Source organism: Eleginops maclovinus, chromosome 13 (assembly GCF_036324505.1).
Source record: "Eleginops maclovinus isolate JMC-PN-2008 ecotype Puerto Natales chromosome 13, JC_Emac_rtc_rv5, whole genome shotgun sequence".
Taxonomy (NCBI): Eukaryota; Metazoa; Chordata; class Actinopteri; order Perciformes; family Eleginopidae; genus Eleginops; species Eleginops maclovinus.
In genome coordinates this window covers 7,087,401-7,114,710 of record NC_086361.1, presented here as the reverse complement: position 1 = coordinate 7,114,710, position 27,310 = coordinate 7,087,401, and the positions used below count along the sequence as shown (strand labels likewise).

At 40.1% G+C, this 27,310-nt stretch overlaps 2 protein-coding genes and 1 pseudogene across 2 annotated transcripts; all 3 read right to left on the bottom strand.

Annotated features, from left to right (window-relative positions):
- Positions 1-127: 127 nt before the first annotated feature.
- LOC134875238 (chitin synthase chs-2-like) lies at positions 128-2,864 on the bottom strand (annotated as a pseudogene).
- Positions 2,865-6,435: 3,571 nt separating this feature from the next.
- Positions 6,436-9,383, bottom strand: LOC134874414 (chitin synthase chs-1-like). The gene is made up of 8 exons (XM_063898407.1): positions 9,175-9,383; positions 8,894-9,065; positions 8,763-8,797; positions 8,587-8,651; positions 8,279-8,389; positions 7,988-8,202; positions 7,804-7,897; positions 6,436-7,351 (listed from the first exon to the last, which is right to left on the bottom strand). The coding sequence occupies exons 1-8, from the start codon at positions 9,365-9,367 to the stop codon at positions 7,226-7,228; spliced, it is 1,011 nt and encodes a 336-aa protein (XP_063754477.1). The 5' UTR covers positions 9,368-9,383; the 3' UTR covers positions 6,436-7,225.
- A 3,434-nt stretch (positions 9,384-12,817) lies between these two features.
- LOC134874413 (chitin synthase chs-1-like) lies at positions 12,818-27,059 on the bottom strand. The gene is made up of 15 exons (XM_063898406.1): positions 27,038-27,059; positions 17,509-17,644; positions 17,186-17,374; positions 16,176-17,052; positions 15,783-15,966; positions 15,559-15,654; positions 15,166-15,327; positions 14,882-15,056; positions 14,662-14,763; positions 14,408-14,549; positions 14,112-14,312; positions 13,884-13,999; positions 13,562-13,730; positions 13,234-13,413; positions 12,818-13,139 (listed from the first exon to the last, which is right to left on the bottom strand). Exons 1-15 carry the CDS (start codon positions 27,043-27,045, stop codon positions 13,024-13,026), a joined length of 2,853 nt encoding a protein of 950 aa, XP_063754476.1. The 5' UTR covers positions 27,046-27,059; the 3' UTR covers positions 12,818-13,023.
- Positions 27,060-27,310: the final 251 nt, after the last annotated feature.

The window sequence follows — 27,310 nt, the reverse complement described above, 5'->3', positions numbered from 1 at the left end:
TCGTGTTACAAATGGAAGTGAGGGTTAGGGTTAGTAAACAATGACAAAAGCTGCTGGCTTTCACATTAATCGTTGTCTCAACATGTAAAATGTATACATTACTGGCTTTTTTCTTTGAAGAATCATACTATCCACCTCTCTGGGCTTTGGTTTCAGGAATGGCGACTTTGGTTGTGCCAGCAGCAGGCGCTCTCTCCCGGGTGCCCCAGGACACGTTGTTCATGTTGACCATGCTGTAAATAGTCAGCAGCAGGTAGGCACTAGGGATGCAGATGATGTAAAGGAGGCCATAACACACTAGGCCAATCTCCTGAGGATGCATGATGGCAGTAATGATGTAAAACATGCCGAGGGAGATGAGGAACATGCTGCTTGGAGTCAGGATGGTTTGGTCCTTCACCATATTGCCTGATGGAAGAGAAACAGATGGAAAATGCCGCTTAGAAGCAAGAATGATTTGATGATAACCAGGTGTTGTAGATTGTTGTGTGAGTGTACCTATTATGGTAAGTCCTGATTTCATCATGAGGAAGGCATACAGGACGCTCATGACTGCCGCAATACGAAGCTGAGTGTCTGACTTGATCTTGTAGCTAATGGCGAGGAAGATAGCAGGAGGTATCACAGCCATGGCCAGAGCAATGTTGGGGTGAACGTCAAGCAGCACAGTCAATGTACCTGAATGATTGACGGGAAGCAAACAAAATAACTGGCTAAACAACCACATATATGTAAGCATCACCTGATTTATGAAACCACATCCGCATTAAGGCTATAAGGCTTTAATTATACCTAAATGCTGTGATTATCCTTTTATGTGTTTGCTTGGTGTTATACATGTAAATGAAACTAAAAGTGTCATTCAATAAGCATCGACTAATTTCCCCTGTTGTCTTGCTATGCCTTTCTAATGTGGCAGAAAATAAACAAAAAAACAGCCTGACCTGCAATCATAAGGACAACGGTGGAAGGTGCCAGAATGGACAAGCCCAAAACGAGGAGCTGGGTAGAGCATGTACGGTCTGGAGATGGACGGGTTCCTCTGGATAATCATGGTAGCAGCGCCAAGCAAGTCCACAATGTTGGCCATGGTGGACGGCCCCCATCGTCGACGCTGGAAATGGCAAGTGAACATTAGCATGAATTATACCGTAAAATGTTGATAAAATCACATAATGAACAGAACAACAGCTGCGGGCCCAGAATTAGCACAGCCCTGGGCCAACATATCTGAATCTCATTTCATTTTGATTGATTCTTCTCACCTGGTTGTAGAACTCTTTAAAGTCCTCCGGAGCGTTGGTCAGAAACTGCGTTATACTCCACTCTCCATCCCTGCTTCAACAGCAAAGTATAGAGCCAGCTGTCCTCACCTTCAGGATCACAACGCATCAGTGTCCGTGTCAAAATCCACCTTAACCACTATGCCATTTACTTTTATTTACAGGTTTGTGCCCTGAATCCACATATCTACAGATTTTCTCATGTAATATAGTTCTGGTTTGGTTCAGACTTTTACATTTATCTATTACACTTTCACAGCAGAGTCTAGAGTAAGGCAGAATGCTCCTACGGTTGTTCAGATACCTTGGTCATACTGGATGTAGTGTTGAGCCTTTGAAGACTTGATGGTGTATTTCTTCATCACATTGTCATCCATCAGTGCCGATGATCTGAAAAGACTGACGCATCCGGGGCTGCACAACACACAGCCAAACACATGCTCTGCTGTCTTGTGAAGCCAGTGACCCACTGCATATTCAAACTTTTGGTACCACACCATTGGACCTGCAAGGGAAATAAAGACTTACTGTTACTGAAACCTGTCGTGGTGCATTTGTCTGATACAATTCTTTGAGTTTAATGATGAAATTATGCAGTGTGCTCTGGGTGTTGCAATTTAATAATCTGTAAAATAAACAATTGCTGGGTTTGTTGGTATATACAGTATTTAAACTCCTTGTACTTGTTTTTTTATTGATACAACCATCAATCACAGTTTTTTCCAGATGTCTTCCTTTCGCTGTTATATCCAATTTGACCAACCTGATCCAGTGGGGTGAATCCTGCCACAGTCTGCCCCAACACGTGGGTACATTTTCAGACGATCAATGAGCAGCATCACAGCAGCCGGTTGGAAGTGTCCCCATCTAAAGCCAGGAAGTAGGTGTTGTTTTTCTCCTTCTGGAGAACAGAAATAGTTCTTTGGCTTACATTTAGTACACTCTCATGTAAAATTATTGTAACACAAACACTGGTTCATGTGTGCGCGAATTAGTTTGCAATCTCATCTAACCTGAAACTTTTCAGCTCATCCTCGTCACCTCCTTTTCCCCACCTTTTGTAATACTTGGTCGAAACTTTCCAGTCCAGGAGATAGTACAAGTACATGACCTGTAAGATATTGAATGCTATTCAGAAAATACACTTTTTCAAAGCTACACAATGTTTCAAACTGGATACTAATCAAAGCCTGTGGCACAATTTTCTCCACCTGAGACCATCTCTTCTTGTGGCGTACGAGTTGCTTGTCCTTGTAGTGAACCACCAAAAGGCATGGTTCGCACCAGACGCCCTCCATATGGCGTCATCATAATCTTCTGATCAGGAAAACGCTGCTGCTTTTTGAAGAGGCCCTTATCGATGTTTTCAAAGATACTGATGACAGGATGAAAGATACTTGGGTTTCATTGAACAGGGTTAATCTGTTACGGTCAAACATTGTACCGCAATGTCTCATTCTTTTTTTTTTTTTCTCAAACTAAATCTCATAGTTTTTACCTGTAAAATTCTCTGATAATTTCCACAAGCATCTCTGCATATTGGTTGACGTCCCCGACTACCGGGAACATCTCTGAAGGCATCGTCAAAGTAAATATGGGCTTCAAAGTTCACATCATTTACTTTTCCTTCCTTCCTTGGCCTGTACTTGTCCAGTCTGGTGGGTTACAAGTATCACAAAAAGCTGCTGTAATGAGGTTGCTTTAGACTGCTGTTGTTTCCCAAGAGCAGGTAAATCCATGCCCATAGCTTGTTTCTTTAAACTCACCTGAATAGAGAAATAACAATCTTTATCATTTCGTCGTAAGTTTCATGCCACATGGTAGCACAAAGAAACACATTTACTGGGTATAGTGTTGTGAATCTGGAAAGGACAAGATTACATGGTTGACAATTGAGTATTACACTGAAAAACTGCCCAAAATCCCACATACACAAGAGCTGTAATCCTGCAATATAGCAAATAATTAATTGTGACCCTTACACACATCTACAGTAAACCATCATGATGAGCAAATTGAGGATGTTTTCTTGGCATACTGTCTGTCAACCAGGCCTGTAGTATGACTATTTCAGACATGATACCCAACATATACTCCCATATCAATTGTGTTGAGGCCTGGAAATATGTAGTTGGAATATCAATTATGGAACTACTTGTTGTTTTGTTTTGCAGTCTTTGTTAAAGATCAAATTAATTATGTGAAACTTGTTGCTGTTGTTCTGTAACATGTGGTTACATGTGCTAACATGTGGTTACAATTCAAAGGAATTTAAAAGTAAAAATTAGACATACCTATAAAACACGCCTGTATTTGAAAGCTTGGGATTCTTCAAACAACGTACTATAATCACAATTTGCATCATACCTAATTTCCTGTCGGACTCCCTGATGTTATTTTTTCTACACATTTGTAATATTTTTTTATTCAAGACATCTTTATCTCAATTTGATCTTAAACTACTAAAATCAGAAACATAACTTCATCATACCCAAACTTAAAACTAGGTCCCATGATCCTCACTAGGTTATGCCTGATCATCCCCACAAACATTAACACACAGCAACCAGACTTACCTCTTCTGCTTTCTGGAAGTCTGGATGTCAAATCGAGTTTTAAGAAGAAGTGACTGCTCTAAAAATCCTCCCTCATACAGCCTTCGAATTAAAAAGTCCTGGGTCCTCTGGATGCGATACAGACTGAGTACCAGATGTGGACAGTGGCCAAGACAAGACCAAGCCACCAGGACACTGCTGCACCTGAGGAATGATGGAAGAAAGGATTAAAAGAACCTAGCAACTATACATCTTCAGACTGTAAGGCAATCATTAATCCATGACAGTCTGAGTTACTTTTTGATACAATACATTGGTGACCTTTATTGTATTCTACGATCCAAACCAGCTTTTGTTTCTCTTAGTCATTCCATAATTTTCACATAATGCCACAAGAGAAAATGTGACAGCCAAATAAGGTAAATGTTTTAGGGCGACATTGTTTTTAAAAAAAGCAGATGCCAAAAAGGACATTGTGACCTAAAGGCATTGCTTTGAACTCTAAATGTAAATGAATGATAACTGTATACCTGAAAACTTAAAAATATTAAAATATTCATTAGTTATCTCTTAATGTATGGTGTCACTGTGAAGCACCAGGTTATTACCTGTCAGTATGCCAATGTCAAGTATATTGGACATGTCCAGGAAGCACAGAGTGTGTGTAACATCATAAACCAGATGTTGGAACACACTGCCTATCAGCTTTTGGTTCCTTCCATCTACAACTCCATTGCAGTAGACTGTGAAGTTGATTGCAGCTCCATTTAGAACTGTTTTATAGTCTTGATAGTAAACGATAACCGGGACGATGAACATAACCATGACAGCCTAAGAGGCCAAGTACAGAGGCAGGATGAAGCATCGTCGCAGGGCATGCATCTTGCAGGCTATCAGAGAGAACCAGTGGCAGAGTGCAGAGGAGATCAGCTGGACCCCAATGATGATGGCTATAATCTTTGTCTCATGACTTGGGATTGATGTCACAATACTCCAGTTTATTTTGTCCAGAGGAATGTAAGCACCGAGCACACAGGCGGTCACCCCAATCCTGAGCAGGCTGGAGAGGATGTTCAGTAAGTTCTGGCACTTCTTCATGTCTCTAAACAGCAACCTGAGGAAGACGGAGTTGCTGTTCTCGCTGATCAGTCTCAAGTAGCCCCCCACCAGTTGAAAGACACCAAGAAGGCTCCACCAACAGCCAGACCCACCCAAATGGCCATCTTTTTATCAACAGGATCCTTTGTGATGTACAAGTAGAGGAACAGGATGTAACCAAGCAGAATGAGGATGAAGGCGGTGATGGATGTGACTAGGAAGCATTTCCTTTCTTTGGCAGTGCCCTAAGTGATAATCTGTAAGAGCGCAGAGAAGACAGCTACCTCTACAAGTTTTGAAGTTGTTATTTGGACTTTGGTGTGAACATGAACAGACAAAATGTGTTGTTCAGAGAGTTCAAAAAACCTGTTATCTGTTTTAAGGTTGTTGCTCTGACTACAGCGGTCGCCCATATGAACTTTTCCATTCTGGAACTATTATTATTATAATTATTCTGACACTATATGAATTAACCAAAAAGGCATTTAGCTATTTATGTGAAACAACATTTGTTTATCCACCTAAGTTAAATAGTTTATTCCTCGGCCCTTCCAACATGATGTATGAAAATCTGGCAAACGGTTTTTCCATGATAGACAAACAAACCCAGCTGAAAACATAACCTCCTTTTGCAGAGGAAACAGCCCACAACGTCTTAAAACGTTATGAAGCATGCCGTACAAGAGAGTGACAATAAGAACATTTTCTGGCAACACTCACTTTTATTGTGACACCAACACCTCCAGGCCTTCAATTGGGTCATAACACATAATATTACAAAAATCCTTTAAATAAGTGCGAACATTTTAAAAAAAGCTTAATAATTTGCTGACAATTATAACATAAAAATAATAACATTTTGTCTGCTGTATTTTCACTACTGAACATTTTGTTAGCAGATAACAATAATTATTCTACATTTTGTACTGAAACCTTTTCTTAAATCACATGAAGTTGGGCTAACAATTCTCACGTACAGCTGGTTGTATGTGCGCGTGTTAATTATTAAATGTGTCACAATTATATTGCTTCTGAACTATCACTTCATGTGTTGTTAGGCGTAGTCATACAGTCACAGAGCAGGAGCTTCAACATGTTTGTGTTTTACTGTTTTATAGAACGTCTGCGCCCTGAGGGTGGATGTACTCGGAGTAGCAAAGTTAAGTATAAACATTTTTATATAATTGACTAAACTTATTCTAGTCTTACAAGTTAGACAGCCAGAGGAATTCACGTACCTAAAAATGATATCATGTCAACTCCAAGATGATGTGAGCATGAAAAGCCCCCAGTGGGATGAAATACTGTGGTTTAGAAGCTAAAGTATAAAGACTAAAATATAAGTAAATATAGCTTTAAATATTAATTTAAGTGTGTCTAAAACATGTAATACAATGTATGTCTCTCTTTCATATGTTAAACCAAATAATTTAGCTATATACAGTAACTTTTGCATAAAGGTCACATTTAATATTCATATGTAAAGAGTCATTAAACACTTTGTTATAAAGAGCTTTATAAAACAGAACAGCCACAAAAATATAACAAACAGAACAACCTCTTAACACTTGTCATTATATTTAATGTAAAAATAAACTGCATAAAACAGATTTTCACTTCCCTGAGTTCATCCTTTTTGTTCTTCATTAAAGGAACATTATAAAGATACTTATTTTTGGTAATGCTGATTTGGGCCAGCAGCTTCCTTTTTACCCATCAGAATATAACTTCAATAGGAGTTTCATCGTATTATATGTAGTGCAATCAAGTACATTTTTCTACAGTATGATACAGATTTGGACATTCTCATACTTCTTAGACCATTAAAATTACTTCATTAGTTTGTCTGTAATAGTATCATTGCTCTTCATATTGTTCATATTGTGTCTTAATTATTAATCCCGTCATCTTTAAATTACAGTGCAAGTTACAGTGCATAAAACACAAAAGTCAAAGATATGTGCATTACAACATACCTTCAGAAGGATATTTCAATAGCACTCACAGTGAAATCTTGCAAACAAACTCACAAATACTCACACACACAAATAAATATGTTTTAAAGACTTTAAAACGGTCTTGTTCTGTCCCTGATATGTTCTTTTTATAAAGCATTTCAACTAGAATATCTGCTGACCACTTTGTGACAAGTGTGTTCAGTAATAGCTCTTCATAAATAAAATGTGCTTGACTACGTAAACTTAAATAATATATGCATACGAAAGACAATTTGGGAAAGCCTATATGGTGTATTTTTGTGATATAAAGTTTTTTAGACAGAGTCTGTGTTTACACCTGAGTGCCTCCATTATTACTTCTGGTGTAAAGATCAACATCAGACAAATCAGAGTCTGAGTCTGAGTCTGAGTCATGGTTATAGTCGGAGGTGGAGACAGTTTCAGAGACAGATGCGACCTAGGAGGAGAGAAAAGAGACATCAGTTCACATAATTGCTACCGCACAAACAATTCTGATGTTGTACAACTATTTGTACAGGTCCGATCAAAGACGCACAAGGGTGTGATTGCACTTACGTCAAAACATTCAAACTATCTTAGCTTCATTGTTTAAAGTCTTGCGTGACAATTCAAGGTTATTTTCTCTTAATAGCAACTTAACTTAAGTGTCCCTTGAGGGGATAAATGTCTATTTTAAAAGTAACAATGAGTGTTGTTAGGATTCATCATGATGTTAAATTGTACAACCCCTTATCACAGTGCTCAACCTCACTAAGCTTTCCCACAGAATTGTGTGTACTAGCACTTTGTACAACAATCAAAGCTGAAAATATATTGAATGTTCTGTTTTCATTGCAAGTGTTTGCATCTAATAGTAGTAGCTGAAACAACAATACCGGTTGTAAATACCTTTTTGCATGGCAGGCATGGTTCTTCTGTGTCATGTTTTGGCTGTATGGTCTCTGTGCCCAGAAAGGCCACATAATGGATCAGAGTACAGATTCTGGATGGAGAAAAATTTTTTAAAAATAAAATACATAATTTTTTACAAAAACCCTTTTGAGGAAAATCAAGATAATTTAATGCAAGTCACCTGTGGTAGAACATAGTAATGAACTGGATTATAACTGATGTTGCAAATCCCAGAATGAACATGAAGCCAATGGGTTCAATTTTCACATTTTCCCCAGTATACTCCAACTGAAGGTTGATCTTGGGCAGCTCAATGGAGAAGGTGGCTTCATATAACTGGAGGGTAAATGTTGCCACCAACCACAGGGCGTTCAGGATGAAGAAGGCAAAGTTTATCTGTGTAAGGAAATATATGAGGTCAATTTAAGAGTAATTGCACAGTGATGTCTGTATTTCAGCTCCCCACACCTACCTTGTTTCTCAGTTCTTGCAGGTCATTGACAATCTTTTTCTGTCTCTCTTTGTCGTCCTGCAGAGGTTCCAGGTATTTCTTCTGAAGCTCTATCCAGAAGCTTTCCTCCTCCTGTGGAGAAACACAGAAACACCTTTAGTTAAATATCACGTTATTTATGCATGTCAAGAAGCAGCGCAAAACTGTTGTAAAGGCCTAAATGTACCAGTTGTCACCTGCATTGGAAAAAAAATAAGGAGGGCTTCATTTTGACACTGTCATTTGGAGGAAGTCGATCGTGCTACCCTGATAAAACGAGACATACATACCTCGTCGAGAGAGCCCTCCACCAGCTGCATATCACGAGACACACTCTGTAATTGTGTCAACCAACCTAGAGAGGAAAATAAGACAGGACATTATTACATGTTATCCGATTTGCAAGTGAAATGGAATGTTTTGGGGACGAGATCATGCAGATCTTTATGATATAGTTTGGACTCACTTTGGGTAGGTGAGTCGAAAACAATGTCCAGCTGCCTGAAACGCAATCAGAAAGAAAGTATTAGTATCACCTCACACTTTGTAATAATGGTACATTTACATTTCAATCTCCATTCCACCTTGAAGACTTACTTCTGTTTCTCCTCTGGGATCCTCACGTCCTCCACAATAGTGTTCTGGGGCTGGAGTACAGGCTGTGGGGTCTCCGGGATCAGGTTCTTCTGGTTGACACCACCTTGAGATGGCTGGTTGGATTTCTTACAGCATTTGCAGCAAGAGACGAACCGTTGGAAGGTGTTTTTGGCTGTACGGGTTAAGATCAGCTTTAGTTAAGTCAGCCCAAACAAAAATACAGATCTAACATTATAACTGGAATGATAATTAACTACTATTTTCAGAGATCTGGCACCTACCTTTTTGGACATTGGTTTGCTTTGCTGCGGGCTCTGGTTTGGCGACTCCAGCCGCAGGTTTTGTCTCACGGGTGCCCCAGGACACATTGTTCATGTTGACCATGGAGTAGATGGTAAGCAAGAGGTAGGCACTTGGGATGCAGAGGATGTAGAGTAAACCGTAGAACACCAGCTGGATTTCCTGAGGATGCATGATCGCTGTGACGATGTAGCAGGGATTCTTGAGATGAGGGACAAAACATGTCCGAGAGATAAAACTCATTGTAATTCTTAAAATGTGTTTAAAAAATGTCCAATAATTTGATTAAACAATAAAACAAGAACTTATTTATACCACAAAATGTGAATTAATGCTTTTTTACACATATATTTTATTTTACATCACCTAGTGTGCTGCCTGAACCCCAAAATACCCTTGTCCGAAAGCAAGTTCCATGACTTTACAATACTTAAATAATTGTTAAAATTAAAATAAAACAAACACAATAGCTACTGTGATCATGTATTTTAAGTAATTATTCAAACTATATAGAAATTTACAATTAAAAATATATATTTATGTACTTTTTACGTGATTGAAATCGCGTCCGGAGTTTCTGTCAACACCATAAGATTTTTCTAAAAATGCAAAAAAACACATTATATTGGCCAACTCATACTCTAAGGACCCCTTTTCCACTTGCTGTTTGGTGGACATGCCATGAGGCCACTGCTCTGGTAAGTAAATATTTCTCATATTTTTCCTTAATTATCTTCTTTTACAAAACCAGCTATGTCACAACCATAGAGTGTCAACACCATGGTCGATAAAATTCAAGGTTTATGTGATTTTATCAAGAAATAAAAGTTTAATATAACGTTATTGTTGAGGCCACTAGCAGCTAGTGATAAACAAGATGGCTTCTGCAAAGAAATCACATGTTATGATGAAAAATTGAAGATATCGTCAACTCCGTAAGACTCCATCAGACGTCAACTCCGTAAGAAATGTTGTCTTATGGAGTTGACCACTTACCTTATGGTGTTGACAAATGGGAACTCAGACACTCAGAGAAAACACACCAATCCAAAGAAAGCCCAGTTACCTCCAGACAATCTCCTCAGTGGTTCACACATTTTTTGAAAACAATTCAAGAATCACGACAGACAAGCAAGACACCATCACAAGAAAAAAAGTGAAACGTCAAAGGATGGTAATGACAGACACAATGCAGAATCTCCACCAGTCATATACTGAGCAAAACCCCAGCATTCGCCTGAGTTATTCCTCTTTCTGTGCACTACGTCCCTTCTACATAACACCACCCAAAACCTCAGATCGAAACACTTGTCAGTGCCAGATCCATGAAAACGCCACGCTCATGCTTGATGTTTTGAAATCTTTCCAGGCTGTGTCAACCAGCAAGCTTAAAGAGAGTTTTCAGCTTGTCTGTTGTTCTCCACCAAGTGAATCGTGTCTATTGCGCACCTGTGCAAGATGCCTTCACAAATCATCAAGTCTGCCTTTAGAGCAAGGGAAAACAAAAGTGGACTGGAAGCAGTGGGAATGGGTCGAAGAGAAAACAGAGGATGGAGTTCACTTTCATACCAGACTACAGAAACGTACGGGTACTCTGTCGGAGCTGATGGATCTCTACCAAGACAAATTAAGAAACGAAACAACCACCCATGTCCATTTTGTTCAAAATCAATCCAAAGAGTACCGAAACATGATTGAAAATTGCAATGAAAGAACAGTGATTGTGCATATCGATTTCTCTGAAGCATGGAAATGCAAATACAGCTCCGAAGTACAATCCTGCCACTATGGCCAAAATCTCCCACTGATAACGCTCCATACAGGCATGTTTTACACCAAGCAAGAAAAACAAGCTTTTTGCACAATTTCCGAGTCCAAGCGCCAAGACGCAGCAGCAATATGGACCTACATGGATGAAGTTCTGAAGGACATTCATACCAGATTCCCCCACATTGACACAATTCACTTTTGGTCTGATGGTCCAAGTAAACAATACAAAAATAAAAAGAACTTTCTCCTCCTCTCCACCATCCCTCCTCGACTGGGGTTCAACAATGTAACATGGAACTTCTTCCCTACATCCCACGGAAAGGTCGCCCCGGATGGTATTGGGGCAACAGTTAAGCGGTGTGCTGACAGAATGGTTCTTGGAGGAGTGGACATCGTCAATGGCATGACTTTTCATCAGCTTGTGTCCAGCAGGCTAAGTGGAGTCCACCTACACTATGTCAGCACTGCTGATTTCCTGGCTTATGATGCTGTCCTCCCCAAGTCCCTACGACCCATCTCAGGAACAAGAAAGGTTCATCAAGTGGTAGCTCGGGGCAATACCATCTACTGTAGGCATAGTTCATGCTTTTGTAATGAGCCACAAATCTGCCGCTGTTTTAATCCAGTTGCACACCACCACAATCCAGTTGCACACCACACCACACCACACACACCACAGCATGCAGATGAGCATCGGGCTGTTCAGAGTCCTCTTGCCATGTTAGTGGAGGCAATGGAGGAGGAGCCGACCAGAGCACCTGAGGGCTTAATGTCAGCAGTGGGGCCGAGTGACATCAACACAGAGGATTGGCTTGCTGTGGTTTATGACTACAATTGGTGGCTGGCTAAAGTGCTTAAAACAGATCAAGAACAAGGGGATGTTCAAGTGGATTTTTTCCACCCTCATGGGCCATGTAGTCGTTTCCAAAGGAAACAAGGGTGCCAGGATGTCTGCTATGTTCCATCTACTGACATCACAGTCAAAATTCACCCATCATTACCAGTCCGCACAAGCCGCAAAAGGGATATCTACCAGCTCTCCTCAGAGGTCATGGACTTCCTAGATGAGGACCTTTTCAATCGGTTGTTGCCAGGTGTTTAAATTCATGCCATGATATAAGATGAGTTCAAGATTTACAGAGAATTTTCCATTTCCAAAGGCTGAATTAATGAATATTCTTAGTGTTTTTCTCCATGATCTGTAAATTTGATGAGTTTATGGACTGTTCAAGAGATCTGATATGAGTTTATGGACTGTTCAAAAGATCCAATATGAGTTTATGGACTGTTCAATAGATCCAATATGAGTTTATGGACTGTTCAATAGATCAGATATGAGTTTATGGACTTTTCAAGAGATCCGATATGCCTACTGCCAAGTTCCTGTTTTTAAAGTGGGTGTGAGTGCAAAAATAACGATTGATATTAAATGGCCTTTTATCCTGAAATGTTACAGTTGAAAAGTTGAGTTTTTGAAGTTCAATGGCCATGTTAAATGAAGTTATCTCCAGTTCTCTTCTAATTCGTCAACACCGTAAGATGTGCGTCAACACCGTAAACAGCTGGTCAACTCCATAAGATGAGTTTTCTGTTCATTTTTGTTTTTAAAAAGATATTTTATTACATTTTCTCACATTATCTCAACAAAAGCACTGCATTTCCTAAATAAATGTGTAATTTCTGTATTGCTGACTAACATTGTTTGTTTTTGAGATTAAAAAATAAATGTGAACATGTATATTTCCCCAGTTATAATAATTGGCAGCTTGATAATATATATATTTTAAAGTAATAGTATTAGTTTAAAAACATGGATTGAATAACACAGATTAAAATAACCTCCAGTAGTCAAAATAACTGCAATAAGTTTATTCAAAATACATATTTCTATGTTTCTTTGTGTCTTACGGTGTTGACAAAATCCCAGGCTTGTCCAGCAAACATGAAAAAAATGTTTAAAATGTTAAACCTGGGAGATTGTATTTCAACAGCATCAAAAGGCCAGCACCTGGGACAAATATAATATATAGATATATTTTGGAAAAATCAACATTTTATTTTTAGAAATTAAAAACCCATTTTGTCCCTTGTCTCAAGAATCCCTGGTAGATGATTGCCATGGCAACAATGAAAAGGCTGCTGGGGGTCAGGATGGTTTTGTCCCTCACCATCGCACCTAGAGGAAAGAGGATGTTATGGAGGATTTTTACAATTAGAAGTTCCAGATAAAGTCACTACACATGTGTATGTTATACGTGAATATAACTTACCAATAATTGTCATTGACACCACCAACATGAGGAATGCATATATGACACTCATGACTGCTGCAATACTGATCTGAGTGTCCGATTTCAGTTTGAAGCAAAGAATCAGGTAGATTAAAGGAGGTATCACACCCAGAACCAGGGAAGCGCTGCCCTGTATTTCAAACATGAAGGTAAAAGTACCTAGAGGACACAAAAGATGGTACATACAAATGTAAATGTTTTATTAATATAAAAACAATTTTAATATTCATAAGACAATCTTATATGCAGGGGACAGTTGCTAGAAAGAACAAAAGGTTATACAGAAATTAATCATAAAAACACCAACCTGCAATCATAAGGCAAATGGTAGCAGGGGCCAAGATTGATGAGACGAGGGCAAAGAGCTGGTAAAACATGAAGAGTTTGGAAATGGACGGGTTTTTCTTGGAAATTACATTTGTAGCTCCCAGCAGATCCACCACGTTGGCCATTGTGGACGGTCCCCATCGCCTACGCTGAAATTGGCATATAGTCATCAGATTGTCCCTTCTTATCTATGACTGGTGTGACTTATGGATTAATTACAAGTTCTACCTAAAGATATCCTTAAACATTTATGATTTTGATATGAAAATATATCAGTATGCATAAACAATGTAGGTATTCACCTGGTTGTAGAGTTCTTTAAAGTCTTCAGGTGCGTTGGTGTAGGCATCAGAAGCTGCGTTGTACTCCACTCTCCATCCCTGTTTCAGCAGCAGAGTACACAGCCAGCGGTCCTCACCTGCACGGGAAAAAAATGGATTTATATGTGTGTCAGAGGGGTAGACCGAATCCAAAAGATAACCCCAAGACCAAGAGTTAGAGACAGGAAGTCCTATTCAATAACTTATTACCTTGGTCGTACTGGATGTAGTTGCTCGCCTCCATGGACTTGGTGGAGTATTTCTTCATCACGTTGTCATCCATCAGCGCCTCTGCTCTGAACAGACTGAAACAACCGGGGCTGCATAGCACACAGCCAATCACGTGCTCCGCTGTCTTCTGTAGCCAATGACTGATAGCGTACTCAAATTTCTGGAACCACACTGCAGGACCTGTCCACAAAATATCGAAGTATTGGAAACTTAAACACAAATATCTATTCATTGCTAGTTACTGTTAGTTTTTCTTAATTGTACAATGTTCCAACCTGATCCAGTGGGGTGAATCCTGCCACAGGCTGCTCCGACACGTGGGTACATTTTTAGACGATCAATGAGCAGCATCACAGCAGCCGGTTGGAAGTCGGTGTCCCCATCTAAAGCCAGGAGGTAGGTGTTGCGTTTCTCTTTCTGAAAGAGCAGTTTGTTTTCATTTCGTTTTTACATCAAAATAATGTGTATGAGTGGTTGAGCTCATCCTAAAAACAATCTACTCAAGTTTTAGATGTTTCTCTTAACTCACCTCAACATGTGCTCTCAAACTGCTCTCGTCCTCTCCCTTCTCCCATTTTCCATAATGTTTGGTCATAAGTTTAAAGCCCAGAAGATAGTAAAGGTACATGATCTAAAAAATTAGAAATAAATATTTATTTGAGTACTGTTCAAAGGGACTGATATATACTGTAAATGGTACACTTTAATGTTCCTTCTGAGGTACTGTATATAAGTTATTATTTTCCTACCTGAGACCATCTCTTTTTGTGGCGGATGAGTTCTTTGTCTTTATAGTGAACCGTGATAATGTTCCCATGAGGCATAGTGACAACCAGACGACCCCCATACGGCGTAGTTAAGATCTTCTGATCCGGAATTTTTTGAGTCTTTTTGAAGAAACCCTGATCGATGCTGGTAAAGATGCTGATGAAAGAGAATCAAAGGGCTTGATATTCATATTTTACTTGATTCATTTTTGATAATCAACACTTAAATGCACTGTATCTAGACAATCTGTGAACTTGATTCTTACGTGTAAACTTCTGCAAGGATTTCCACAAGGGTCTGACCGTATTTGTTGAGGTGACGCCCCCGATTCCCCTCCACATTTTCGAATGCATCATCAAAGTAGATATGGGCTTCAAAGGTTAAATCAATATGCTGTTGCCCCTTCTTTGGTCTATACTTGTCCAGTCTGAAATGTTCAAAGAAACATAAAGAAAATCTGCTGTGATAATGTATATTTTTGGGTTGTTAAGAGTACATTACTAAAAACCTTGGAAAATTAAATCCATTGAAAGCAACAAATAAAGAAATTGTTCTGTCTTTTCAACCAATGGTGAGGCTCAAATCCCTTTGTAGTTTATTAAACAGTGTCAAGCAAGAAACTAAATTCATTCAGTCAAAGCAGTGGAAAAAATGTTACCTGAAAATTGAGATAATGATGTTCATCATCTCATCGTAGTTTTCGTGCCACATAGTCGCACATAGATACACCATCGTCGTATCAAAGGCCTCCGAACTACAGGTGACAAGATTTGCAAATATGAGAAGAAACAATGTAACTTTATCCTTAAATTTCAATCCAAGTCCGAACGCACTTTGAAGAATCAACAACCAAAATAGAGGATTACTCCAACACACACTTACATCTTCATTCTGCTTTTGATCTGGGCGTCGTATCGGGTGTTGAGGAGCAAGGACTGCTCGATGAAAGTCCCTTCATAAAGTCTCCTGGTGAGCAGGTCTTGGGTCCTCTGGATTCGTAACACCTTGAGGTGCCACAGATGGATAGTGGCCATGACAAGGCCAAGCCACCAGGACACTGCTGAACCTGAATGAAAATTAACAAACAATTATCCCCAAATTAGTATTTTATGGTGTATAGAATAATTAAGCACAAACTATCAAAACAGCAATGCCAGGTTGACATTTAACACACAGTATCAAATGCATCATGGCCACAAGGACTTATAATACCTTTATTTTTTTAATAGATGTGCTGGAATACAAAGTATCTTAAACCAGGGTCTAATTTATTACCTGTCAGTATGCCAATGTCAAGTATCTTGGACATGTCCAGGAAGCACAGAGTGTGTGTAACATCATAAACCAGATGTTGGAACACACTGCCTGTCAGGTTTTGGTTTCTGCCATCTACAACACCAATGCAGTAGCCTGTGAAGTTGATTTCAGTGCCGTTCAGATCGGATTTATAGTCTTGATAGTAAACAATAACCGGGATGATGAACAGAACCATGACAGCCAAAGAGGCCAAGTACAGAGGCAGGATGAAGCATCGTCGCAGGGCATGCATCTTGCAGGCTACCAGAGCGAACCAGTGGCAGAGTGCAGAGGAGATCAGCTGGACCCCAATGATGATGGCTATAATCTTTGTCTCATGACTCGGGATTGATTTCACAATACTCCAGTCCATTTTGTTTAAAGGGACATAGGCAACGAGCACAGAGGCAGTCACCACGATCCTGAGCAGGCTGGAGAGGATGTTCAGTAAGTTCTGGCACTTCTTCGTGTCTCTAAACAGCAACCTGAGGAAGACGGAGTTGCTGTTCTCGCTGATCAGTCTCAAGTAGCCCTCCCACCAGTTGAAAGACACCAGTAAGGACCCACCAACAGCCAGACCCACCCAAATGGCCATCTTTTTATCAGTAGGATCCTTTGTGATGTACAAGTAGAGGAAGAGGATGTAACCAAGCAGAATGAGGATGACAGCTGTGATGGATGGGACTAGGGACTTGTTCCTTTCTTTGGCAGTGCACTGAGTGATAATCTGTAAGAATGCAGAGAAGACGGCTAGCCCGTTCAGGATCGTCACGTTGGTCACAATGTCCAAGTGTGGCATTGCCACGATAGTGAGAATCGCAGCACCCCCAGCCACAAATAACTCACAGACCAGAACCTGAAAAAGAAGAAGCAGGAGAAAATGAAAAAAAACACACATTAAAGAAAAGTGGCATGATACCCATCAGGCTTGGTTTTTTGGCATCAGTCAAAAATGAAATTAAGTTTAGACATGTTGAGTCTTGTCTTACCAGGGCAACAGTTGATAGTCTTGGCGGCTTTGATGTTTGACAGCAAGCCTTCCAGAGACTTTTAAGAAATAGCAAGACGCTGGGAGTTATAAGAGCGCAGCCGATACAAAGCAGAGCGACGGGTTTCATGACATCTGGGAGGGTTTTTGTGCCTTCATTGGACAAGGTGATGAGGAGGAGGAAGGAAGCCTGGAACAGATTTAAAGTTATAATCATTTAATCGTTTAGTTTATTCAGTGACTTGAGGGCAGCTGCTCTCACCAAAATTAAATCAATATTCTCACAGTGTGTGTATAAAAATGAAAAAATAAATAATGGCAAACCTTGCTACACAGCGCCAAGCCAAACACAGACAAAGCGACGACACACAGAGTGATGAACTTCAGAATTTTTATCATCTTCCATGGCGTCTGTATATCTTCAATGTCGGGAACTTCTCGAGCCGTATCCCACGGCCTCCTAAATGAAAACATCACAATGTCAACGTCGGAGGTAGGAAGTAAAACGATTTAAAATATACAGCAACAATAGCAAATGTGTGAAGTAATTATAATAACATTAAAAACAGACTTACAGACTTTACAAGATACAAAAATAAATACTCAAATAGTTTTGAACATGAAGGAAACTATTTGAGTATTTATTTTTATACCATGTTGAGACTTTTTTTTGTTATTATTTTTTTACTTTTTTCTTTTGTTAGTTTTTTTAACATAAGAAAGAAGATGACTTGATCTCTAACCTACACCAGTTAGTGACAAACTGAAATAAATTAAAATATGAATATATATTAATTTAATAAAATAATTATTAATAAAATACAGTTGAAAAGTGTTACTTGAAAATACACATGTACTACTACTGCTATGCTTTAAACTACATCATAATTAATAAAGTAATACATATATAATAAACAATTCATGATACATGGTTCATTAAATAGGAACCCCTTTTTGCTTGAATAAGTGCAGAACTAAACTGCCTTATTTACCTAACATGAAAATATAAAGAACTGCAACAACAGAAGTAATGGCATTTTTACCTTATTTCATATATACAATTATTGATGATTGCGAGAAATTATCTTATACAACTGAAGTATGAAAAACTAATGCAAATAATAATAATACCTAAAAAATAATGCACCTAAAATGATGCCAGATTATAATATGCAAATGAAAGAGGAAACAACTTACTACTGAAAAGGTTGTGGAAACACTGTCTTTATGTGACATCTTCAAATAACTGTTAGCAAAACGTTTAAACCCAACGCCACCAATGTATGATGATTTACAGCCACGGGTATATCTGTGTTTGAATCTAAGACAGCGTTTCTCAAAGTGTGGGGCGCGCCGATAAAGCTCACTCACAATGGATTCCGTAATTGTCCTAAACATGTTAAAAGAACATTAGATAGGAAACCAGCAAAAAAAAAAAAAAAAGCTTGCCTGGAACCATAGTGCGAATAATAGGCTAGACGTTGGCATGTTAATTGCGGCGGAATAATGACAACAGAACAACAGGGCAGCAGACGTGTGTAGGCTATATCGTTTAAGGTTCAAAATGGACAAGTTTTTACAAGGGCAACAAAAGTTGGCGATTCGGCGACAACAGGGAAAGAGAAGACAGACGGGCCAAACCAATCGAAATGCCAACCAAAGAGAAAGTATGATGAAGCGTATCTTGCTTTAGGATTCACTGTAGCTGAGGTGGGTGATGAGGAGCGACCCGTGTGTGTTCTGTGTCTTCGACAACTGGCAGCAGACAGTATGAGGCCAAACAAATTGCGCAGACACTTTGAGACATCACACCCAACTCACGTTGATAAACCCATCATTTTTTTTCAACGAAAACTCATCGAATACCGTCAGCAGGAAAAGCGAATGGTGAAAGCTGCGTCAGTGAATAGTACAGCACAAATGGCATCATACAGAGTCACATATAGAGTTGCCCAGTGCAAAAAACCACACACGATAGCTGAGCAACTTATTCTCCCCGTTGCTGTTGACATGGTGTCAAGTATGCTTGATGAGACAAGCGCTGCAAAACTAAAAACAATCCCCCTGTCAAACGACACAGTTGCGAGACGAATTTGCGACATTTCCAATGACATTGAAGCACAACTCACTGAAAAACTGAAAGAAAATCGTTTTGCAATACAAGTGGACGAAGCCACAGACAGCAGTAAAAAATGTTTGTTCATTTCATATGTCCGCTTTGTAAATTCAGAGTCACTGTCACTAAATGAGGATTTGCTCTTTTGCAAATCTGTGCAAACAAGAGCCACGGCTGAGGAGCTCTTCAAGATTATGGACAGCTACTTCACAGAACATGAGCTGAAATGGGGAAATTGTGTGGGGTTTTGCTCAGATGGTGCACAGACCATGGCAGGAAAAAGGAAAGGATTGCAGGCATTAATCGAGAGGGCCGCACCAGATGCGCAGTGGACGCAATGCATCATCCATCGGGAAGCGCTGGCTTTCAGACAGCTCAGACCGAACTTAACGACGTTTTGACAGCAGTTGTGGAAGCGGTCAATTTTGAAGAGTTTATCGCCGGCCACTAGAGGGCAGTGTCACTGCTGTCGCTGCCCGGTTATGCCGTGCTCTGACCCGGTAGTGCCGAGCGGCCATTTTAGTTCAAACATTGTTCATTCACTCCGCCTGGAGTTGAGACGTTCGTCCACTCATTCATGTAAGACTGTTTCCACTATTATATTATACTATATATTATACTATATATATATTATACTGTTATACTACTATACTCTGTTTCGTGGTATATATTTGTGTTGATTGAATTGCATGGATGTAATACTTTGTCAGCTTATCTTGCTGCATTACTCTGTTTCAGGGTGTCGTCATCCTTGTCAATAAATTACCGAAACTGACATTGAGGAGTGTATTTCTTCAAATTTCATCAAAACGCGACCTCTGAAAGCGCGACTGTTCTCCGCTCTTTGTGAGGAGATGGGAGCTGATCATACAGCTGTGCTGTTTCACAGCGAAGCAAGGTGGCTGTCCCGAGGCAAAGTCTTGTCGCGCGTCTTCGAGCTCAGAGCGAAGATTCGGGTCTTTTTGGAAGAAGAGCGCATGTATTTTTTATTCCATAATCCCCCCCAAACAATATACATACCTGCAAACTAGTCACCTTTGGCGAAATTCAGTGGGGGCTGACCGACGACTGACCAACGACTGACCGACCAACCATAGACTGTATAACCGACTGTATAATGAGCAAGAAACAAGTTTGCTATCTTCACAATAAATAAAATCTTTGTTCAAATGACTCGCGTTCCACGACCACCGACCAATCATAAGCAAGATAAACCACAGCGCGCGTCTTTTTACCCATCGGTCCCTCTTGGAGTGGAGTACTCAGTAGTCAGCGAGTGGTTCTTCTGGACCATTTTTGGGATACGTAACAGATACAAGTTTTGAGGTAAGTCTAGTAGCAGCTAATCTGGCAAAAACATTGTATGCTGTATCATTTTAACGTTGCTGAAGTAAAATTATTTTAGCCAAATAAAGTGTATTAACATGCTTAAGCTTATCAGCTTGTTAGGTTGCTAGCTAACCTCAGTGAATTGTGTTAAAGTTAGCCTAGCTAGACCAGTTCTATGTCACCTCGTTCAATGCGAAAAGAATACGTTTGTGAAGGCTGATCTCCACAGCATCCGTCCTGTTACCTGATATTACTGGCGGCCAGGGTTGGGTCAGATTACTTTAAAATGTAATCGATTACTGATTTCAAATTACATGGTAATTTTTGTAATCAGTTACGTAATCAGTTGGATTACCAAAAACATGTAACGTAATCTGATTACTTTTAGATTACTTCCACAAGTATGCACCTTTAAAAGACACCGCCACAGAATTGACCAAAGAATTTTCATTTTATTTTTCACTTGATAATTTCATTACATCTATTTTGCTCTTAGTAAAGCTGTCAGTTTGTTAATTAACTACACATTTTATTAACTAAACATATCTTAAAACAGTCAACACATGTTCAACCCATCTGCAAATGAGGGTCAGCAATGAACTGAAGAACTCCCCTTCCCACCCCCTCCCTTCCCACCCCCTCTAGAAACTTTCTGACCTCGTCAGCAACACCACTTCTGACACTGGGATGTTCTGGTCCATAACTGAAGAAATCCTCATCTGACTGCGCAGAATTCCCACTTTCGTTCGCCTCAGGAATTTCATTTGGATCTAGGCGGCTTGCTTCTGATACCAACAGCTGGCGCACATCCTCTCTCTCAGGTTCTGCCAGCCACCACAAACGGAACTGTGGCATTGTTGCTGTTGCAATTTTTGCATCCTGACTGGTGAATGTCTGTGCAAAGCGTTTGTTTTTTTTGCTCTTAGTAAAGCTGTCAGTTTGTTAATTAACTACACATTTTATTAACTAAACATATCTTAAAACAGTCAACACATTTTCAACACATCTGCATATGAATCTTTTTTTTATGAGGGTCAGCACTGAACTGAAGAACTCCCCTTCCCACCTCCTCCCTGCCCCAATCCCCCCTTCCCCAGCCCTCTTCATCCTCCCCCAACCCAAGCCCTCCCATCCCTTACCTCTCACACACAGAATAGATGGAAGAGAGAGAAAAAAAACATCTGCTCATTAATCAAAGGCCACAGAAACAAGTTTCCTATTGTATCTCATCAGTAGCACTTGTTCAAAATGTTCATCTGTCAAGCGGTTCCTCTGGGGTGTAAGGATGTTGCCGCCATGGCTGAAGAGCCGCTCCACAGGTGCACTCGAGGGTAAGATGGTGTTATATTTCAGAAACAGCCTCTTCACCTTTGGAAACTCATTAAGGCAGTCAAGGCTCTTGCTTGTTCCTTCTAGAAACTTTCTGACCTCGTCAGCAACACCACTTCTGACACTGGGATGTTCTGGTCCATAACTGAAGAAATCCTCATCTGACTGTGCAGAATTCCCACTTTCGTTCGCCTCAGGAATTTCATTTGGATCTAGGCGGCTTGCCTCTGATACCAACAGCTGGCGCACATCCTCTCTCTCAGGTTCTGCCAGCCACCACAAACGGAACTGTGGCATTGTTGCTGTTGCAATTTTTGCATCCTGATTGGTGAATGTCTGTGCAAAGCGTTTGTCGATTGCTGCCAGGATGGTGTGAATGGCAGCATTGAAAAAGCGTGTTGAAATTCTCTGTTCACGTAGCTTCTTCTTCAGAGTAAGAAGTGTGGGTATCAGCAGTCCAAAGAAACATTTATGTTCTCCTTGCAGAAGGTCAAGGGCGAAAGAGAGAGGCCTCAGGACCTCTGCATATTCTTTCAAGAAGGCAATCTCATGGGGCAATAACCTGGTAACCTCCAGGCGGTCACAAATTTCCCCTAGCTGTACCTCACTGAAAGACACAACTTTTTGCACTGCATTATATTCGGAGTTCCAGCGTGTGACACATGGAACAATGAATTTCATCTTGCCTATCTCTTCAACTGCTTCAGCAGCCAGTGATGACCTGTGGGTCTTATTCCATAATGCAGAGCATTTGGCCATTGCACTGTTGTAGACTCTACGTGTTGACCCCTGTTTCAAAGCAGTTGTGAGATCCTTTGTTGCGATTAGGTTAAGTGTGTGCGAAGCACACCTTTGATGCGGCGGAAGAAAAAGGTGTACATGCTCATCGGTTTCCTCTGACAGAATGGTGTTAACATCTTCAAAAGTGACTTCTTCTTCTTCTTTATCATCATCATCATTTGCAGAAAATTCTTTGAAGGCTTTAACGAAATTGCTTCCGTTGTCTGTCACTGTTGCTGCTACTTTATGTTCGATGTTGTATGTGGTGTGGATTTCATTTATCTTTGCAGCAATGACATCAAATGTGTGTCTGCCTTTCATTCTGACACAGGCAAGAGCTGCAGATTTCCTGTCCAGCTCACCTTCCTCGATCCAATGGCATGTCATCCCAAAAAAGCTCCTATTAGAAGCTGTCCATATATCAGCAGTTGTGCAGACTGACTGCACTTGTTGTAATTTTGTTTTAAGTTTGTCTTTCATGTTCATGTATTCACTTTGAAGTTTAGCCATCAGTGTCTTTCTGGTCATCACAGTTTTCCCCCCACTTAATCCCTCAATAAGTCCTTTAAATGCTGGTTCTTCCAGTATGCTAAAGGACTGGACATCATCCACGATGAAGGTTAACATAAGTGAGTTAACCTTGGATTGTGAAATGTTGCTCTGAAATTGTGTGAGCCTCGCCTGCTTTTCTTTAGGTGGTCCAGTCTGTTGTTGATCTGTTGTGTCCAGCTCAGGCCTCTTCTCATACTTTCCAGCATGCTTTCTCTGAAATAATCACACAAGGGAAAAAATATTACTATTCTCTATTTATTATTATTATTTTGATCACACAATTATTTTCATTCTTTCATCATGACTCATTAATGTTTGATCAACTTCTGTTTTATCTGAAATACATGTTCTAGTGTGCTGTTTACACAGGCTGTAATGCAAAAGTTGCTGATATGAAACTTGGTGAAATTAATTATGAAACTGTCCCCACCGATTGCATTGACTTCGGGTCAGCCCGCGCATCAATGCTGGCTACCACGTATACCTCAACGTTAGGTTTATAAAAATGATTCGGGACGCCTCTGCGACCATTGTCTTTCCTCGCGGCTAGCACTAACATTAACCAAAACCAGGATACAATTCAATGGCAACCCTCTGCACGCAAATTTTTTTCAGCACGGCTAAATGAATGTTCAGTTTAGCTTGCTAGTTTACTTAGATGGGTTGGAAATCAAATGAGTGGTGGTCACACAGCAAATGACTGAAAATTACACAGCATAACACTGCTATAATATTATCGTACATATCTAACTTCGATACACACTTGCTTGCGTTTCTTCACAAATGCGCCGTCTTAGTTTGAAATAAATATTAAGTGACACATAAGACACATACACGTAAGAGGGTGATAATAGTGTCGTTCCAAGCTAATAACTAGCTGCTAGTGTTAATAATAACGTTCAACTTACCTCGAGGTGTTTCTTCAGATTTGAAGTGGATGTCAACGCCGTTGACAGTACTTGTACTTTTGGTCTACACAACTTGCAAAGTACATATACATTGTTGTTCTCCACGGTCTTTAATTCAAAATTGTTCCGATATTGCCACGTGTTAAACACATTTTTCCCAACGGGGGGTCTGTCTACAGATGTCGACGGCTCCTCCATCTTGAGTTTTGATTTGAACCGTTTTTTTGTCAAGAAACTACATAGGCAAATGGATGATGGTGCCATCTAGTGGATAAACGAATGAACTGCTTGTCAAATTAATAGATAGTTTGGCTGTCATAAAAAGTTTCATTGTTTGCAAGATAAAATGTAATCAGGTTATCCCCAACAATGTAACTGTAATCTAATTACGCATTTTTGTATTGTAATCTGGGCTGAATACAGTTACTTGATTTTTGTAATCTGATTACGTAATCCAGATTACATGTAATCAGTTACTACCCAACCCTGCTGGCGGCTATGTCATTGTGGTCAGATATGAGAGGGATGAAAACGAACACGTAATGAACAAATACACATCCGTGTGTGGTTTAGTGAGTAGCTAGTAGTGGTGCAACGGATGATCCGTGATTCTACATGTTGAATGATGATAGCGTAATAAAAATATAGGCTATTCATACAATGACGTGGGCTATATGTTATCCGTATCCTTTGTTAAAATTAATGTTCAATAGCTCTATGCCAATGGGAACAACAGAACGTGCGCATTACATATGGACCAATGCGACACGTTCATTACGGCCGTGGACCGATAAACACTCAGTAACGTACGCACACCAACCGGCATTTGCGTGTTTAACACCGTGTTTAACACTGGCGTTACCGCCGCTTAGCTTAAATAATGAAGAACTGCTTTTAATTACGATTTGGCCGAGATCTTAACGTGCTGTTCATGCGTTTCCCATGAATAGCCTACTACTATAACTAGGAGCGGAGCAGGATATAATGCGCATGCGCGGTGTTGCTAGGCAACGTGTACAAAGCGAGAGTACAGGTCGTTTTGGTCAGAGCTATGAAGAGAATATATTTGAGGAAGCTCATACATATGATGGGTCACCTGCTGCCACCAGATGCTGACACAGACCAAGAAATTCTGCGTTTCAATGTTGACCAGGCGCTTCCCAGTTTTCAGCATGGAGAGGATGTTGTCAAGTGGTGGGCCGTCGTCTTCAATACAGGGAAGTACCCTGCACTGTGTCAGGCAGTCAAGGCTGCCCTCTCAATTTTCCATGGTGCCCTGGTTGAGTCTTCCTTCAGTGTCATGGGGACCATCATTGATCAACGATCAACGTCAATGAAGATCTCCACCCTCAGTGCTGTGCAGACTGTTGAATACACGTTGCAGACCAGGAACCAGACTGGGGTGGAAGTGTTCAGAAGGGATGATTTGAAGTTTGGGGAGGTAGATAGGAGGTTGTGTTCTAACATTAGTGCAGCTGGAACTAGGGACAAAGCCCAATGACAGGAAAATCAGCTTGTAATCAGAGAAAGGAGGGTTGAGGTTGGCTGCCAGCCATCTACCAGTGCTGCTAGTAATAGGGCAGAGGTGGTGGAGAACGATAGTGTGGCCCGAAAGAGGCACATTGCCAAGCAGCGAAAACGGGCCCTTGAAAGGCTTGTCCAGGCCGAAAGGAGGAAAAAATGAAAATAATATTATGTTGATATGTTGCCAAATTTGGCCAATGGGATTTACTGTTGACCTGTCCTGAATGCTTTTCACATTCAAAATGTTTTTAACTGACCAGTTTACAGGTCAATAAATGTGCCATTGTTACCATAAGAAAAGGTTGTCTTTTCCCTTTATTTTCTTATGGGAGTACACCAGAATGCTTAATTTACATGTTAAAATAGCAAAATTTGGCTGGGGGGGATGCCCCCAGACCCCCCTACAACGGTTTAGTTTGTCACCTTTTTCAGCCCTTCTGAGTTTGCAGGTATGAATATAACCAGGGTGCAGCAAGAAGGGCTGCACATGCATTTCTTTAGAATATTTAAAACCAATATCTGCACGTATCGGGTCAGCGTGACTGCCTCATTCAAAAAAAAAAAAAAAATGTTGCACAAAGGGAAGTAAAAATAAATTGCAGGGGGAAATTCTGTGAGATTGATCTAAGAGAAAAAACCAGTTTCATTCTGCACATGCCCTAATCTTTAAGATGTGTGACCTATGAAGAATTTAGTTCCTCATCTGTTTTTTCATCTCAGGCAAGATGGCTTCTCAGCTCTGCATGAACCTCTGTGGTCTCGATATTGTTGGTCAAGACGTATCCCACCCTGCATTACATTCACACTTTTATGCTTGTTTCCCACAAGCTTAGAAGGAAGCCAACATGCTGCAGTACACACCCAAATATGTACAGAAGCCTTAACTAACTTTTACAGCATAGCGACCAATACTTTCCTGACATCACTACACAACAGCCTCTTCTAGACTCTTCTTATACGGAACAGAAACACATTGTTGGAATGTTACAATTGTAAAATCATCCAAAAGAGCAGTGATACTCAGTTGATGAAAAGATTTAAAGAAGTGTCCCTGTCCGATCATTTTATGGACAATATTTAAATCACACACATTTGAAAATAGGGGCTGCATTGTGATCATTAGGGTCAACATGTTTTTTGATAGGAGCGATAACAGGTACCCATTGACGAAAACAGCATGTCAACTGTGTAAGAAACAATGTTTCCTCCCTTAAGATACCAATTATTGATGATTGCAAGAAATTATCTTATATAACTGAAGTATAAAAAATGAACGCAAATAATAATAATGAAAAGAATTTTTGCGTGAACTTACTTGGGCATATCTCTGTTGCTCTCCATCCTTCATTCCTTTCTGAAAAATGGAAATGGATGCTGGTTGGGATGTGTGTGTGCTTAAATACTCAGCAGCGCCTGTCGCAGAAATGCTTAAGCCACACCCCAGTATTTCTGTTTCAGCTTCCTTCAGTGCAAAAGTACACAGATGTGGATTTAAATTAAAAGTAGCAATTAGCATTACTTCAGTGTCAGAATGCTCTGTAAAGTATTGTTTTATTATTACGTTAAAATACAAAAGTGTTATCTCCAA

Excerpts from the sequence above, each read along its gene's own strand:
- LOC134874414 (XM_063898407.1), bottom strand. The coding sequence starts at position 9,367 with ATGCATCCTCAGGAAATCCAGCTGGTGTTCTACGGTTTACTCTACATC. Across the intron at positions 8,798-8,893 it reads ATCCCAGAGGAGAAACAGAA|GCAGCTGGACATTGTTTTCG; the intron begins GTAAGTCTTCAA and ends ATTGCGTTTCAG. Across the intron at positions 8,652-8,762 it reads TTTCGACTCACCTACCCAAA|GTTGGTTGACACAATTACAG; the intron begins GTGAGTCCAAAC and ends TTTCCTCTCTAG.
- LOC134874413 (XM_063898406.1), bottom strand. Across the intron at positions 14,000-14,111 it reads CTACATCCAGTACGACCAAG|GTGAGGACCGCTGGCTGTGT; the intron begins GTAATAAGTTAT and ends TTTCCCGTGCAG. Across the intron at positions 13,731-13,883 it reads TTAAAGAACTCTACAACCAG|CGTAGGCGATGGGGACCGTC; the intron begins GTGAATACCTAC and ends TGCCAATTTCAG.